We start from the raw sequence: 18,730 nt of genomic DNA, 5'->3' as shown, positions 1-18,730 counted from the left end.
TGTGTTCCAGAGAATGTGATTACTTTACAAAAAAATGTTGGTCATTTTTGTCAAAAAAAGGTAATATATAAGGTTTAGATTACTCAATTTCCCTAATATAAATTCTTATAGGTTCGTTTAGGCTATAAGGACAAGTTATCATTCAGTATGTATAAATTTGATCATATATACTTATTATACCACCACTAAAGTTTCAAAGAGCCAAGAGGGTCATTAGCTAAATTATTATTTAACTGCAACTAGCCTTACTTAACAGTAGAAACATATTAGACTGACCATTAATGGTAAACGAGGCTAACACTTGGGCTAACAAGGATAAGAAAAGGATGTTCATTCTCAAAATGGACTTCAAGAAGACTTTCTACACGGTTAATTGGAATTTTTTCTATGACTTATCAGATCAAAATGGGCTTCGGGACAAAATGGTGATATTGGATTGGGGATTTTCTTTCCTCGGCTAGAGTCTCAGTGATTGTTAACGGGTCCCTAAACTAAATTTTTGTGTTGGAATAAGGAGTTCGACAAAGGAATCCCTTCTCCACCTTACCTTCTATCACTTTTATGGAAGATCTTAAAGCAGTTATGCCAAAAGCTTTAGACAATGGATTGTAAGGGCATGAACTAAGGGAATTAGCGATAATGTTTCTTTCTAAACTGCATAACCAAAGAGGGAGCAAATATTTGAGGAATTAGTAAGTCAATTGAGAGTATCATACACAAATAAATTGATTCTTGATGCTTGATTGTAGACTAAGGAATCTTCCTTTGAGATCATTTTGATGCAAAGTGAGTTGTTTCATATGTGTCATTTCATGCACATTTTAAATTTGATAGTCAATGATGGTTTATATAGTCATTAGGTATTTGATTGAAATAATTAGAGATATTATATCTTTGAAGACTGCATCACTAAAGAAGGAGAAAATATTTAAGGTAACATTATATAAACTGGGAATATAATACATAAATAATCGGTTCTTGATTGCAAGATGCGGTGGAACTCTACATTTTTATTTTGAGTGTTACTATAAATTATAAAGGCATATCCATGTACTTAAATCCAAGAGATTCAATTTATACTTTTTTGTTAGCTCACCTTGATTAGGAGTTAGCCAAGGAGGTATGTGAAAGATTACAATTACTCTATGAGATAATTGTTATGTTTTCTTGTTCAAAGTATCCTATGTAACACCCCTCATTTTCGATTTGATATTTAAACTTTTGTGAATAATGAGTATGGAATGAAATATGACTAAGTGTTTTGCAAACTTGCTTTGCTATGTGGAATATGTTGGAAATTGGTTAAGTTTAGGTTTCAAAAACTCATAAAATAAGGAATTTTCATCTTTTAAAAGCTTGAATAGGATAAAACATTTTTATTCCACCAAGGATCATGTACATTACATAAATATGCAAGATAAAAGCATCCGTAAAGGGTTATAAGAACAACAACCTTTGAATTCTTTGGTCATCTTGAGAGATTGGAAGTTAGTGAAGATGACAAGAAGTCAAAGTTGGGGTCCTCTAAAGAAAGTCCACCATAAGCTCCAACACCGACGATTGTTAGTCCGAATTTTGCAACATACAAACTCTTAAGCTTGAAGCACCAAATCTGAATTTGGTCTTCAATAGTGTAATGACCTAAATTTTCTACATCTAATTATCTAAGGGATATTTATCAGAGTTTTCTATACAAGTGCAAAATTCTATAAAAATAAAAACACTTTACATCCGAAGGTTAATATCGGGTTTACAATGAAATCTAACCATAAAAATGAAAACAGGGAAGTACAAAGGATAAAAATATATTCTTCTAATCTAAGTCATTATGATCATATCTTATCGCATACCACAACTGCTACCTAAACCTGCAAAATATGAAACATCTCTACAACATTAGACAATAGTGTCTGGTGAGTTATATTCTTTCTATTTTTTCATATTTATCTACTCTTCTTCTTTCTCTTTCTATCTTTCCATACTCTAACCTCATTTTGTTTTCTTTCTCATACTCTGTAATCTAATCTCTTCTTCTCATAGCATACACTGCTATTATTTATCATCCATCTCCCTATTTTTCTCTTTTCTCATGCCTTCTCATCTCCTCTATCTCATCCTCTATCCTCTACTCTTTTCTTCTCAACCTATACTATTTCTTAGCCTCTTCCTAGATTCATCTTGTAACAAAGCTGGCCCAAAAACATAAAATTTCTCATTTTACCTTTTGGCCAAAATGTATCTTCTCATGCATTTCTTTTCTTGAACGTAATCATCTGATCTCATCTTAGTAACTTAAACTTATTTTGGCCATATTCATGAAGTCACAACTTCATAAACTTACCAAATTCTCATAAATAACCATTTTGCCTTTTTGGTCAATATTTAACTAAAAATCAAAATCTCTCTAAATTTTGGGTTCTTACAAAGAGAGTGTGTTTTCTTAAACTAACTAATAGAGAGAAGAGAGAATGTGTATAATTTCTTCCAAGGCAAGTGAACCAAAGAGAGTGAAACCCTTTTTCACTTATATTTACTCTTTTATTTCATTCAAGGTGCATGCAAGACTTTAATTGACTTGGAAAAAACACCATGCATTAAATGGAGAGTACTAAGGATAAAGACCACCTCATTGGACTATACAAGATGTAATGAGCAAAATTATGAGAAAATAGAAAACAAGGAAGAGTGACATTTACTCCTAGTGTGTCCCATACACTCTCTTTCTTAGATCTCATAAACTTCCTTTATAAAATATAAACTCATTTTATGTTAGGAAATAACTTTTATAATTAATATATCCATATATATTATTTATTTCAACCTTTAAAATATATAAAATTTAAATAAATGTATATAAATCATTTAACCTTTATATGATATAAATTCCACATACTTAAATTAATTCTTATAATATGAATCAAAATAATAAACACAAAGAGTTATAATATTTTAACATCAATTAAATTTACTAGTTAAAATGATCTAATTGGCATGTATACTTGTTGTTGGCGTGACCGCATGGGATCATATGTTATTGTCAGTATCATTTTATGATCATTCTTGAGCATATAGAACTAGTAGAATATAATATTAGTGTATCTATGTGTATACACATGAAATCATATTTTCTAAACGATGTTTTAAAGATTTAATGATTATTATGACTTTCAAATGACTATGTGCATCCATATGCATTTATGTTAGGACAGGAATAACTTAATTTTGTCCAACCTAAAATCCATGATAAATGACTTTGAATACAATAATGATGACGTATCACCAAAATTATCAATTTACCAGTGATGGTACTCTAGACATTGTCTCACTCACATGCAATACTAGTTAACCACGTATGTGGATATGTGAGTGAGCATATATCATAGCTATGACTTCGGGGATCCATTTTAGTGTTTAGCTAGGACAATTACAAAACCCAAATTATCAATTTGATCATAAAACAAATTTGGGTTTCAACCCCTATCATAAACTTTAAAAGATGAATTGGTGGAGTGTTATACCTTCCAATCCCTTAATTACTTCCAATGATGTTGATAGGTGTATTATATGCACATATTTTGCATGTTTATTTCTATCATTTCATTGTGTTTTACTTCCTAATCTTGCATTAGTTAACTATTTGGGCACTTGCATGTTTTATTCGAAATGTCTGATACTTCACTATTATTGATTTATTTTGTAGGCATTATGAAGCTTGGAGCATTAGAGGCGAGTAAGGAGCATGTAGCATTGATCATGGAGAGAAATATGGACCAGCCATCTTGCAAAAGAAAACTTGAAGACATAACCCAAGTCATTGCACATCATCATGGAATATAAATATGCATGAAACACGGTCCGTGTCACACCAACACGGGTCATGTTTATCTTTTTCATCATATATTTGATCAACATGATTTGGATCAATGTTACAACAAAGACAGACTCAAGTTTGAAGGCTAATTGAAGTTTTAGCAAAAAGCACGATCCGACTGAAAACACATGGCCGGAAAGAAAAACACATGGCAATGCTGAAAATGCAAGGCCTGAAAAAAAAATGCATGGTCTGAGTCTGACTGTGCGCTTCACCCGGGAGTAGTTACTTTTTGTGCTAAAAAGGAGGAAATTGGTTCATTCATCATACATACTAATGTGGGAGTAAGTTTGGGCGATTTTGGGTGATTTTTAGAGACTTTTGAAGATTTCTAATCATTGCAAACATCTTTTATTTCAATTTGTAAGCATTAAACATTTCAAATTCCATCTTTTTTTTAGATTTGTTTTTAGCCATGTGTAGCTAATACCCCTAGTTTCTGGTTCTTGCTCAAACCATGTTGATTGTTTGACTTGAAGCATATGACTTGATGTTTGGTTTATGATTCTATTATTGTGATTATGCTCTTGTTTAAACTAGAATCCTTGAATTTGATTTATGTTTGATTGGCTACTTATATGAATTGAATTCTTTTGTATTTAATTAACTTTTAGGTCACATAATCGTTCTATAAAGTTAATGTGAGGTAACAAGAAATAGGATTTATTATTGTAGAACATATATCACATGTTTTCACACTTTTGAGCGTATGAGAAGAAAAGAATTTTTTTGGGAGACTTGTACAAAGCTTAATGAAACTTTTCAATACAATCTAAGAGTGTGTTTAGTTTGAATTAGTAAAGCTATGTCTAGTCAAATAGCGTGTTTTGATTAGATAAATTGGCAAGCGAGAGATACTAGAGCGTGTTAGTATCTTTCAGTACCAACATAGAATAGTAATCATGAATTTCATCAACGCATAATTAAGTTAAATGACAACATTGAGAACTGAAACTAGAACCATTTAATCCATTGTTACACATCCAGTTCATCTTCTGCATGTTCTTAAAGTATGTTGTTATTTCCATTACTTAACATTTTGCAAACAAAACCCTCTTTTTTATGTGACCAAAGTACCTTGTGCAAAGAGGTATAGACTTTTGTCCAGTGTCACTAAGGATTGACCATGCTTGCCTTGTACTACTTCTTAGTACATTATAGCATAGTCTATAGTACCCCCAATATTTTTCGGGTTTGACACCCTTAACAAATCCGCACAGTTGATTTCTGGGTACATGTCAAAGCTAGTGGGAGCATAATTTTTATGCAAATGGGAGCATAATTCTTATGCTAAGTGTTACAGGTTGGAAATACTATTTGTAGGAAACAAAGTTTACAAATTTACAAGTTGCAAAGTTTGGAAATTGTTTCGCTATAGAAAGGCTTAAGGGAGAGGGTACTCATACTTCTTTTCGAATTTAAAGGTTTAGATTGCATAGTTTAACAGAATTTAGTCATGGACATATATGAATATCGTGTTGAAATGATTCAGCAAAAGAAATTCGATATATAGAAATATTATAACAAGAGACTGATCAGATATTAGGTATTTATGCAAGATATTATGAATCGGGTCCCATATGCTTCAAATATAGGATCGATTACATGCGCTATAATATTCACGTGTTCTAGTTTTTCCAAATGCCTAGGGCATTGAGAGGGAAAAAGGATTAGAACTTGGTTTGACTAATGTTGTTAAACAACTGTCAAGAACGTTCTAAGGTTATAGTAAAGGAATGGTTGCTTGTGGACAGTTGGATATATAGTCTTGTTTGGAAGAATCATAAATACATGTTTTAGTTTGGGGTGATCATACTTGATGGTCATATGGGAATATGGAAATGTTTCCATAGAAGGGGTTGATTATTAAGTTTACATGTGAGTCAAAAACTTTAATGCAAGGAAGGTGTTCAAGGAGTGTGCCTTGAATTTGAAACTTCATTATTTTTGAATTGTTTTTAATAACAAAGTTCCAATGGAGCATTCTATAATTTCGTTGGCCAAGTCTATGTGACTTTGAAGCCTTGACATCACATAAGATTATTGCATGTAAGATTGAACTCTAACACATTTAGTACTTACTAGAATTTGGAATTATGAAATGAGCATCATTGGAATAGTGTCCAATCGATTTGTTCACAAAGGAAGGACCATAGGGAGACATAGTATGCATGTTTATAACATGGCATGACTGATGTTTAATTCAAGTGTTTAGTTGATTCCTCGAAACATTATACAATGAATAAAGTCGAATTAATATGGTGATTAAATAATAAGAGTTTTATTTATATTCAATAGTTTTGAGACCATAGTTAATTAGGTTATTATTTTGTTTCACTTTTCATGTTTACTTCCTGAATAATTTGATTATTCAAACTTCCAAAGTCGCTCGTACTTTTGGAAGTAAGTAGCGAATTAAGACTGTCATGAATAAAATTGTAGATTGTCTTTGGGGATTAGACATAACAATCACGTTGCTGCAATGTTCACGAGTACTTAGAAAATAAGGATTTTAAGTATTGGATAAACCTACGCTCAAAGAATTACTTCATGGATTTTATCACGAGTAATTTTTAGACGATAATATCTTATATTATTGAAACAGAGATATATGAGTTGTTGTTTACAAGTCAGTTGTGCATTGATAATATGTAAACGTATCAGTAACTTAATGCTATAAAACGTATTTTTGTGCGTGATTTGATGAGTAAATAGTGCAAGCATATAAGTCAAACTTTATTCGTTCCTTTTGCCCTGACGGGAAAAGCAATATCTTTGGGCCCCTCGATGATTTAATAATGACATCTAAAGTGCTTGGACAAGCCTATATTGAATTGATGTGTTCAATTAGTAGTCTGATTTCAGTCATCATAAATCAGAAATCAGGAAACAAAACTTGGACAATTAGATTGATTATAATCCATATCTCATGTCTGTACGATATCTTATAGAACGGAGGAATAGTTGATCACTTATGTTAGGACATGTTACTGACTAGGTAAGAGTTCAACAACGGTTTTTGGTAGCTACAATTTGCTGATCAATTTGGTAGTTATACTAACAGTTATAGTCATTAGACTTATCCAAGTGGGGGACTGTTGGATTAGGTGTCTAAGCCCATAACTATAATTGGTATAAACTTGAATTGATAATAACATAGTCCTTTTGGGTTACCCTCGGACCTAACAATTGAATAAGATAGCTTTTAGAGAGAGAGAGAGAGAGAGAGAATGATTTATTAATATATTATATGGTTAATAAATTAATTAGAAATCAAAATAAATAATTTGTTAATATATTATGAGAATAATATATTAATTGGAAATAATATTATTTAATTAATAATTAATCAGAAATTAATTGGGTTAATTTTTAGATTAATTGGATTGATTAAAAGTATGAGGACTAAAGGTGACAATGTTCAATAGTTGGGCATTGAGGAATTCTAGAACCTCCCATAAAGAGGGGCAACAAAATCTAGAATGTTTTTAGGGTTTCCTTGGGCTCTAAGGGTGCCTTGGATGCCTTAGGGGGGAAGTTAAGAGATTAGGGTTATCTTGGAGAGACATGCCTTATCCAATACCTTCCTAACACCTATATAAACCCCTGTTTGGGTTTAATTTTGTCCAAGCCTTATTCCTTATAGGAAATTCCAATTTTTTTCTTCTATTCTCCTCTCTCTCTTCAAGTCCCTTGGTTGCTAGGGTTTGGGTGTGAACCATTAGAGGTGCGACACTTGTGGCGCTTTCTACCAAAGGGTGTGAAGTAAGGATTCAAGATTGTTGGCAATAACAATCTTAAATGTATGTTTCTCCAAATTCTATTTGTATATTTTTATTATATGCTAGTTTTATAGGGTTTCTATTTTTTTGTTCAAAGTTGTATGTTCAGTTAGAGAAAATATTGATCTAGTATTAGGGTTGCATGCACACATAGGATTTTATATGTTTTGCACAAAACCCATCATCATGCCTTGTAAATTGAGGAATCTTCATGTACCTCGAGCCATGCTTGATCTTAGTGAATTTATAAATGTCCTATCATGTTCCGTTTACAAATCAATTGGTGTAAGAACATTGAGGAAAACCGGTATGATCATTCAACTTGTCGACCGATTGATAGTGAACCTAAAAGGCGTACTAGAGGTTGTGTTAGTACAATTTGATAGGTTCATTTTCCTATGGATTTTTATGTTCTTGATATAGAAGATGATGACTCCCTAAGTTCAAGTTCCATACTTTTGGGTAGACCTTTTCTTAAAACAACAAAAACCAAAATTGATGTCTACAATGGAACTTTATCTATGGAATTTGATAAGGGAGTCATCAACTTAAATATTCATGAAGCAAATAATGTTCCTTCTGATGCTAAATATGTCAATTTAGTGAATACGATCCAACCCTCGGCTGTGACAACCATCGAAAATAAAATGTTACACATTTAAATATACATGAAAAATGAGTTGAATCATCCAATAGCAGGAAATTTAAGCGCATAAAAATTTGTATTAATTTGCAAAAATAATAACATATTCCGAAAGTACGCGTCGACGCGATTCCGGAAATATAAAGAACGAAAAAATCTGACTTAGTATGAGGAAATTATGATTTTTCTAAGTTTTATATTCAACGCTACATAGAAATGTGCGTCATAAAAAGTTAAAGGAGAATTGGTTGAGTTTTAACCAAAACAATGAAAAAGAGAATCATAGTACTCTTTGATACGAAGCCGACAATATAAAGAACACCAAAAACTGAGTTCGTACGATTACAGAACAAGGAGCCCATACTGACTACTAGACTACACCACTTTTCCATCAATCGTATTGATTCATTCCTGGAGGTGTACTTCACATGAACACACCCAGGAAACATAGTACACCAACTCACCCTCAGAAGAAACTACTCTCATATATTGTGACAACATTGTCATCTGTAGCAGTACTAAAGAAGACCCTTCCTTCAACCCAACATTTAGGAATTCAATGACTAATGTCCGACAATAGTGGAGAGCCAAGAAAGCGTTACCCTCTACATACAAGTTGTGTGAGTCATACCAAACTCATCAACTCACCTCTTTCACAAATAAGCCAATAGAGAGCACTTCCCCCCCCCCCCCCCCCCCCCCTTTAGTGGCGCGTGACACTCACCTTGACACTAGCTCATATCAAAGAGTAAAAATGTAAAGATAACCAGGAAGACTACTAGAGCACTATTTGGTTGAATACTAAGCATCAAGTTAGACCGATGATCAAACCCTTCACATATTGCACCACTGGCTAGGGGATACTGAGAAGCACATCAATACCCTTAACATCAGGGACTCCAAACAATCGACAGAACCATGCATTTAAGAAAATAAACTAGAGATCATACATTACTAATTCCGACACCAGTACCAACACCACAACTAGACTCAACCACCATCAAAACTATGATTGCACAACAAATCACCTACACTTTTGCCACATACAAAGCCAACATGAGCAACGTCTCCAAGCAAAATAAAGTGAGAACAGTGTAACGCCCCATTCTAAAAGTACTTATTTATGAATTTCCGAGATCAAGAGTAAGGGCATTTCGGTCTTTTGTGGGCAATGGGTTTCATTCGAGAAGGTTTCGGACCGGGGTGTGTCATTAGGAGCATAAGGCTTCTCGCCACCTTTTCGTGGATATAAAGTTTGTCGGAAACAGAATTAAGATGAAGGAGTTATGACATTTTAAAGAAAGTGACATTTATGTCCCTTAATGGAAAAAGTTGTCGAAGTAGGCCATGCATGCAATTGGGACACGCGTGGGTACGCCCAACGTAAGATGGGTTACGCCCAACGTTGTAGAGCAATTGATTGCGGGTGCAAGGACGCGTACACCCAGCGTACGCTCAGAGTCCTTAAACCCTAAGTTGAGGGCGAGCCACTATATAAAGAACATAATGGCTCAAACTCTAGCCTCATTATCAGCCTCCCCAACCTCAGAGAAACCCTAGAATGCCTCATCCTTCCATTTTGTGAGATCTTGACCTTGGGAAGCTCATTTTGGTGGTTTAAGCTTGGAAGAGGAAAAGAGGAAATTGTCAAAGAAGGACTTGGGAAGTTGGAGCTTATAAATCTAGAATAACATCATCTTCTGGAGCCCTTTTGAGGTATAAAGTCTCTTGCTTGGCAATTATATTGTGTAGATCTAAGTGTTATAAAGTTTTGACATCATTCTTGTCCCAAAAACCCCAAAGTGATGCATGATGCGAGTTGGTTGAGATTAGTTGTCCTTTCAGACCTTAGGAGAGGTCTTGAGTGAGAAAAATTAGGTCCCAATGGCTTTGGTTGTCCCATGTGTGAGATAGGTAGGTCTTAATGGATTAAGACCTTGAGTTAAGAGCTTTATGGATGTCCCAAGTAATAAAGTTTGAGACTTTATGAATCCTAGGCATTTTTGGTCGATGGATCTGAAGTTTGGGCTTAAGAGCTTAATCCATTAAGAACTTATGAAGGATTTTAGTTCAGCAAGATTACGCCTCGCGTAAGCTTATATACGCCCAACGTAGTGGTTCTGTGTCCCGATTCCAGTCCGTGAGCATCGATGTACGCCCAGCGTACCAAGAGGGGTACGCCCAGCGTACTCCCTCTGTTGGGTTTTTGATTTTGGGCCTTAAGTGATTGGGTTGTTTATGGGCTAGTGGGGCTTGGGCCGTGACTGAACATTATGGATGGAGTAATTTAGACCCAATAATTATTATGGACCTTGGATCTAGGCCCATTTGGAAAGGTGGGCCCAATTTAGTAAATTGGGCCAATAATTGGTTTTGCATGAGGATTTGGTTTTGGTTCTTGGCCCAATAAGAGGATGATGGACTTAATGAGTGTTGTGGGCCCTTGGTCTAGAAAGTCATGATTGGACTCTAACTTGGTGATTATCATGTGATAGTTGGGAGTCCCGGTGAGTCAGCGGTCGGAGATTTGCAGGATTTCGGCAGTTACAAGGTGAGTTATCCTCACTATATCGACAGGGTCTACAGCACCAAGGCCGGCCCTTTATCGGATGGAAATCCGGGTATTATTTGTTACGTTAATGTCTTGCTAGATCTGCATCCTGGTATTTAGGATGGTGTTATGTTAGTGACCTGGTTAAGGTTGGTATCCGGGATATTATCCGGGATATAGGGTAATGTTATGCTAGTGTCCGGTTAGGTCGGAATCCTGGTTAGGATGTCGATATGCTATGTGATTGTTAGACTGCTTGTCTGGTTAGAGATTTGTTATGTGATTGATTGTTTTATGTGCTCATGGTTGTTTAACGGGGGTTGGGTTAAGGCGGGTCCTGCCTAATGCTGTAGGCCAACATACCCAGGACGGACCGAATATTCTGAAGGCCCAACGAGCGGTCCGGATAGGCTGAAGGCCCCAAGAGGGCGGACCAGATGTGCTGAGGCTCGGAGAGTGGACCAGGCCGACTGAAGGCCCAGTGCGGGTGGACCAGTCATACTGTAGACTCAGAGAGTGGACCAGGTGGATTGAAGGCTCGGTGCGGGCGGACCAATCACACTGTAGACTCGATGTACATGGCTAGACTCAGAGGGTGGACCAGGTGGACTGAAGGCTTGGTGCGGGCGGACCAGTCACACAGCAGACCCGATGTGAACGGCTATTTTATTTGTGATATGACATGAGTATGCTATGTGTGTTTGGTATTTTGGGGGTAACTCATTAAGCTTTCGGGCTTACAGTTGTAGTGTTATGTTTCAGGTACTTCAGGAGATCGTGGCAAGGCGAAGGCGTGATCGTACCGCTCCTCATGTTTTATGATTTATGTGATATAGTTATGGGGATGCTCTGATGTTTAAACTATTTTGAAAACGAAATGTATGAACTTAATGGTTTTTGAATGAAAGAAAATGTTTTAAATTTGGTTGAAATTTTTGGTCGTTACAAGAACAACATACATAGTTAAAGGGAATGCACCTACAAAGAATTCATGACCTACAAACCTAGGTCCTTCTACGGAGATGAATGAGTGATTGGTTTAACCTACTAGATTGGAAAGATGGAATCACTATTCCAAATCGAGATCTACACTAAGGATTGTCGAGTTAAATTTTCCACTCGCACATTTATGGACACAACCCTAACCTAGTGGAAAGGCCATACCAAGGCCATATGCATTGGCTCAACCTATGTAATTTCCTGGGTGGAACTAAAGAAAACGCTTGTGGCAGAATAAAGCCCCAGGAATGAGATACAAAACTACAGCAAGAACTCTAGCATCTAACCATGGAAGGGACAAAGATAAAAACTTACACCGCCTATTTTAATGATCTCTCAACTATATGTCCAAATTTCATAAATTTTATTCTTTTAGGGTTTTGGGCGTGAACCATTATAGACATCCACACTATTAGTGTTTGCTTTCCAAAGGATATTCAAAGAGAGTAGTTTGCATTATTTGATTAATGCAAAAAGGTATGTATTCTAACTTGTAAATTTCAATTTACATAGGGTAGAAGTTTGTTTTATCAATATGTTGTTATAAGTTGAGAAAAAGACATAGTCTTCTAGGTTGCATGTACCCATAATATGATTATGATTCTGCTATGTAAATATTCTTTGTTGTAATCTAAAAAACTCATAAGTTATCTCATGAAATCACTACCTAAGAGCTCTTTAGTTCATTAAAACATTGTCTCATGGAATAGGAGAGAGAGTTACACTCTTATTTCTCATATTTTTGCTTTCTACTCTTGCATCCTTATAATTTGTCAATAATGGTTCCATTCCATTAACTCGTAGTTTTTAATCCCTTCACATCTCTTTAATGATTTTAAAGGTCCAAAAATCATTTAAGTGTGTCCAGGTTAAACACATTTTCACCGCTTTGCCATTTTTAACCCCAAAACTCAAATTATTATAATTTCTACATTTTACCTTTCCGACTTATCATTAACTATTATAATAGATTATTTTTATTATTCATATTATTCTAACTTGATTATTTATTTATTTTAATTTATTAAAAATTAGAATAAAAGTTTTAAATTTACTCAAAATTTCTAGCACAAAAAACTTGATGTTACAAAAGCAGCGTGAAAAAAATGATAACATAATGACTTATATGAAATTTGTCCTAACTTTTATGCGTTTGTATGTATTACATCTTAAACTTTATGTTAGATTTTAGAAAAATAAATAATTTTCTTGATATTTCAAATTTATTAATAAGATTTCAAACATGTTTTTGAAAATTCCAAATACTTTTTTTTCTGTTCAAGATTCAAAATCTAAAATTTGAATACAAAATGTATTTTTCTTTTGTTAGAAAAGAGAGTTTTAATTAGCCATAAATTTAATCAGAAATAAGCCCAAATGTTTTATTTCGGCCATCATAATTTTTTTTATAAAATAAAAAGGTTGGATTATTTCCAAATTATTCCAAATATTGCAAATTTTAAAATGCCACTTTTTATGAATATACCTAGTTTTAATATAAACAAATTAAAGTTATTTAATACTTGTACATATATGCATATTTAAATTGCCATATCTGATTGGGTACATGCACATGTTAATATTTTTATACCTATTTTCGTATAGAATTTATAGAAAATGGATATATCCTAATTAGTTTTGTAAAAAAACATTTAACAATGAGAAGAATATGCGTTTAATTAGTTTTATCGTGAACGGCTAATAAAAGTAATATATATTTTCTTACAAATGTATAACATCTGACAGTTTGGCCGAGTGGTCTAAGGCGCCAGATTTAGGCTCTGGTCCGAAAGGGCGTGGGTTCAAATCCCACAGCTGTCAATTTTTGTTTTTTCTTTTAAATAAAAGAAGCCTTTTTCGCAGACAACAAAAATAAAACGAATCGGACCTTTTCCCGATCCATAACCCGTAATTCTCCCCTCACTCCGTCTCCTCCCGATCTCCTCTGCCATCATCAAATTGATTATCCCGGCGAAATCCCCACCATTTACTTTCCGAGCGACTTCTTTTAAGGTATGTTGTCTATATCACTCGCGTTAATGATTCCCGTTATATTGCTAATTCTATTGCACCTCCAACAGCTTGATTAATCGTAGCATCTTTTGATCTAGTTTGAATTAATCAGAATTTCTTACTGGATTGTATTGATATCTTCGTAGTTTCTGGTATTCGGTATGATTCCACTGAGTATTTTCTAGGTTTATATTTGAATCCCTAAATTGTGTTTGTTGCTTTTATTGTACGTTCGCTGATGATGAGCAAACCCTAGTTCTCGGATTTGTGTACGTTTTGCGATTAATTGGTACTAATTCTTCTAATCAACATTCTATGGTTATTGTTAGGTACCGAACACTCTGGTTGTCAAGAATCATGTCTTCCCCGGCTGAGAATACACAGGTTTCTTCAATTTTCGTATCTCGAATACTCATTTCAATCGTTCAATCATGTATCCCGTACAATTTGTGCTTTCGAATTTTCATAATCCGGATTAATCTTTAGCTGCGGGTTTGCAAATCTAGGATACATGGGTTTGCATTTTGCAATATAGCTCTAGCCTTTGAGAATCATGATTATGAGTAACATTTACGAAGGTGGGATTTTGTTTGTGCAGCTTGCATCTCATTTGTTTGATGAACTTCTAGGCTCTATAATCATGGATGTTTCATCTGAGTGTCACCGAATTGCAAGATTAGGGCTTGACAGAAATTTAGATGATGAAGAAGAAGAACTAAAGCTATCAGCACAAGCTAGGGCAAGAGTAGCAGATCCAAGCAATAGTGAAGCAAATAGCAAATATGTTGTTGACATTTTTGGTCAAACTCATCCTCCTGTAGCCACTGAAATATTTGATTGCATGAACTGTGGTAGAGCTATTGTTGCTGGAAGATTCGCACCTCATTTGGAAAAATGCATGGGGAAGGTAATCATAATTCATATATAATAAAATAATACTTCATTATTTAAAAAATGGTATAAATCAAAGTATGATGTTATTTTGGGTAATTACAGGGGAGGAAGGCGCGTGTCAAGTCAACAAGAAGTAGTACAGCTGCTGCTGCACATAATCGGTAATCATGTTAGAAACACAATCAATACAATACAACTTAGTACTGATAAATTTCACTAGTTTTCAACTCTCTATACTTATATGATAGTTTTGATTTTTGAAACACAATCGAAGCCTCTAAGTTAGCATGATTAAGGTAATATGATGTTATATTTTTTCTAATTTTTGTTTAAACGTGTGCTTTTTGGATCGGTATATTGGTGGATGTATATTATGAAGGGGTTTTGTTAGTATAAATACGTAAGGTATAATGGTCTTGTTATTTTTTCGTCACATGATCATGTGGTTTAAATTTCTTGTGTGGTTGGTTTCTTACCCATAAAAAATGACATAACTACTTTTTTTTTATTTAAATAAAAAGAAAAAGAAAATAAAACACGGGTCTCTCTCTCCGATGATGGTGAAGAGCCCATTGAAATCGAAGAACCCACACATTTTAGCTTCTTGATGTCCTTTCCCTACTAAAACTTTCAAATTGTGAGTGAAGAAAACATTGAAATCGCGAAGAATCAATTGATATCGAACTCAAATCATGAAGTACTCACTAAAATAGTGAAGAACCTTTCGAATTCGAACTAATCAAATTGAAGGCATAAAATTGAATTGAAATAAAAATGGATTATGAATTTGATTCAAAAGTTCAAGCTCTGTCACTGTGTGTGTATGTTCGTTGTGTTCGTTGAAACCAGAGAGCATGAGAGAGACAGAACAGGAAAAGAAGGGAAATCGTGAAGGGAAGTGAGAGGGAGATAGAAGAAATGGTGGATGTGTGATGGCATACAAGAATATGAAAAACCATCTATAAAATAAAATAAAAAAGAAAAGAATTTGAGACTAAACTTGGGAATATGAAAAACCACATGACCATTTATTGTTTCATAATCTAGTCATAATCTAGTCCATCTTATGCATGGAACAAATCAACAAAACTATGCCGACAATTTACTAGCCAACTTTGTAAATTCACCTCATGATGAACTTTAAAAGAAAACAAGGTATAATGCCCAACTCACTTTGTGCAATAATACACGGTGTCAAAATCATGACACATTAAAACAATCATTAGCACCTCAAGGTGTGTATAAAAGTTGGATGATGTGAATGAATAACACTAGAAAACAAAATAAGACAATAATGGGAATGGGAATGGGAATTCATATACACATCCTATCATATATCTCCTTTCATAAGCTTGATAATAAAAACAAAAATGAAAGTGGAGAGGCCATAGGATATCACACCCCACATTTTATAACACTAACATACCATTGGTGCCAAAGTAACTTTCACATGAAGTAAGCTCCACATTTGCTATTTTCCGATATCTATCTTCAAAAAGGATCTTACTTAGGCCGCACATGTGAACATTATCTAATATCAACACCTCAAGTCACAACTTGTTCATCACATGTAGATTTCCTAAAATTTCAAAAGAAACAAAAGATGTTCTTCACTACATATATCACTAAAGAAAACCTTTATACCGGGAGATTTTTCTTTGAATTAAAACAATTTTGCAATTGTTAAGTACACACAAGTTTTATATAACAACAAAGTTGTGCATCAAATTTATTATTTATTAGGACCGACCATGGGCATGTGTCGGATGTACGACTGCAAAGGGGCATGTTTGTGAGGCCCAATTTTTTTTTGACATACATAACTATTAGTGATAGATTATGATGAATTGACGTATTAGTAACGAATCGATAATAATTTTTGTTTTGATTAATTTTATAACAAATATCGACTTATGAATGATTTTTATTTGTATAACAAAATTATATATAAATGTTTTTTTTTCATACAAGGCATTTAAAATCAACGGACTAGTCCGTTAATTATTATACAAATCTTACAAAAAAAGCATCAAACAAGAAGATAATACATATACGATAAGTTTACTTTGATAAATATATATGCCCATTAAAACATTAAAAGATGTTACTAATCAAGTCTTCAATTTTCTTTTCCTTTTTCTTTTTTTATACAAACTAAAAGTGTCAACCTTATGATGTATAAAAAAATACTTATGTAATATGATCAACTTTATATAGAGGAACAAAAAAAAACAAAGCAAAATAAAATATTATTGACATTCGTAAGAAAAAGTGATTGGACCATGGAAGCATTAATGATTGGATAGGATGAAGTTGTCTCCCATCCTTTTCTTAGACACCATTTGTTTTTAGTTGCCCACTTCTTTCTTTCTCCATATCAAAGTTTCTAATCATTGTTTTTGTTTCATCATCAACAAATCATATTTAAACAACACAACTTTAATTAAACTTTCTTGAACCGCCGAATACTATAAAAGTAGCAAAAGTAAAAATAAATAAATAAAATAAAAAAGAAGACAAAGTTGTAAAAATGATCTTCGTGGTTTCGTATTTTATATGTCTAAGTTTCAAATCTTTGAAAAGTTGTAGATTAAGTCTTTTTAACAAATTTTGTTGTGGTTTTGGTCTCATTTCCGTTAACATATATGTTTAGTTTTTAATTTGTTTAAATGGCTATTTTACCTCCAATGAACATTTCTATGGTTTCTTCTTTTAACCAAACTATAAGGATTATTTTTACATCCATTCTATTACTTTTATGAATATATATTAATAAATGTTATTTTTAATATATGATATTTATATATTAATAGGTATTATGTTATTAGATTATTAATTTCTTTTTTTTATTGGGTTATTATATATTAATATATAATATTTATGTGTTACAAAATATTCTTTTATTAACTTTTTATTTATTTATAACAATTCTTTTTTATTGGATTATTATATATTAATAAATATTTTTTTAATATATTATATTTATATCCTAATAAATATTATATTGTTTGATTATTAATTTTTTTGTTAATTTTTTAAATTCTTTTTCTGGATTAATTCTATTTTATTGGATTTTAATTTTAATTTATTATTTTCTTTATATAATAAATATTATTTTATTGGTAATTTATTTTTATTGTATAATTTTAATTATTTTCAATTTTATTAGTTCTACCACAAAGTCGTCGGAATACGCAACTCATCGTCAAAAATCGTCAGGATCACCGCCAAACTTCTTCATCGGAGGTCCGACGGAAACCCCACCAACATGTTCCACCCAATGTTGTCGGTAACCAGCAACGACAACCTCTTAAAAATTCGTCGAAATCCTCCATATCTCACCCAATGCATAACAAACCCTTTTAAACATTATAAGTAGCGGTGGTGACCGGGTGATGATAGTGGTGTTATCCATGTGGTTTTTCATAATAAGCTACCTGCAATGAAGGTGTTTCGCGGTGATCTCGACGATTTTTGATGATGAGAGAACGATTTTGTGTATTTCGACGACTTTCTGGTGGAACTAACAAAATTAAAAACAATTAATATTATACATTAAAATTAGATTAATAATCCAATAAAATATTATTTATTGTATGTAGAAAATAATAAATTGACAAAATTACAAAAATGGTCCTTGTGGTTTGCCAAAAATCACAAAGTCAATCCCTACTAATTTTTTTGATGCAAATGGTCCTTGTGTTTGCAAAACTTGCAAAGTTAGCCCTTTTTACTAACATCGTTGGTAAAACGTTATTAGGGACTGAATCTGTAAGGGTATTTTCATCATTTCAAATATAAAGGGATTGAATTTGTAACATTTGATAAACTACATGGACCATTTTTGAAATTTCTTTGAAAAATACAATTAAATTGCTAGGGGGAGGAATCGAACTCGTGACCTCCACTTTTTATTTTGTCTTCCGATTTAACCACTTGAGCTAAAGGCTTACTTGGTTTTTAACTTTTAAAACTCA

At 33.3% G+C, this 18,730-nt stretch overlaps 1 protein-coding gene and 1 non-coding gene across 2 annotated transcripts; both read left to right on the top strand.

Annotated features, from left to right (window-relative positions):
• Positions 1-13,587: 13,587 nt before the first annotated feature.
• On the top strand, positions 13,588-13,667 carry TRNAL-UAG (transfer RNA leucine (anticodon UAG)). The gene has a single exon. It is a non-coding gene; the product is annotated as a tRNA-Leu (tRNA).
• A 7-nt stretch (positions 13,668-13,674) lies between these two features.
• Positions 13,675-15,175, top strand: LOC111912703 (SAGA-associated factor 11). Its single transcript, XM_023908435.3, has 4 exons — positions 13,675-13,859; positions 14,189-14,243; positions 14,458-14,766; positions 14,856-15,175. Exons 2-4 carry the CDS (start codon positions 14,217-14,219, stop codon positions 14,916-14,918), a joined length of 399 nt encoding a protein of 132 aa, XP_023764203.1. The 5' UTR covers positions 13,675-13,859; positions 14,189-14,216; the 3' UTR covers positions 14,919-15,175.
• Positions 15,176-18,730: the final 3,555 nt, after the last annotated feature.

The sequence above is a fragment of the Lactuca sativa genome, chromosome 5 (assembly GCF_002870075.4).
Source record: "Lactuca sativa cultivar Salinas chromosome 5, Lsat_Salinas_v11, whole genome shotgun sequence".
Taxonomy (NCBI): domain Eukaryota; kingdom Viridiplantae; phylum Streptophyta; class Magnoliopsida; order Asterales; family Asteraceae; genus Lactuca; species Lactuca sativa.
The sequence above is the reverse complement of the archived record's forward strand: the minus strand, read 5'-3'. Positions and strand labels throughout refer to the sequence as shown.

Coding starts and splice junctions, on each gene's coding strand:
- LOC111912703 (XM_023908435.3), top strand. CDS start 14,217: ATGTCTTCCCCGGCTGAGAATACACAG. Junction 14,244..14,457: donor CCCCGGCTGAGAATACACAG/GTTTCTTCAATT, acceptor TTGTTTGTGCAG/CTTGCATCTCATTTGTTTGA. Junction 14,767..14,855: donor TGGAAAAATGCATGGGGAAG/GTAATCATAATT, acceptor GGGTAATTACAG/GGGAGGAAGGCGCGTGTCAA.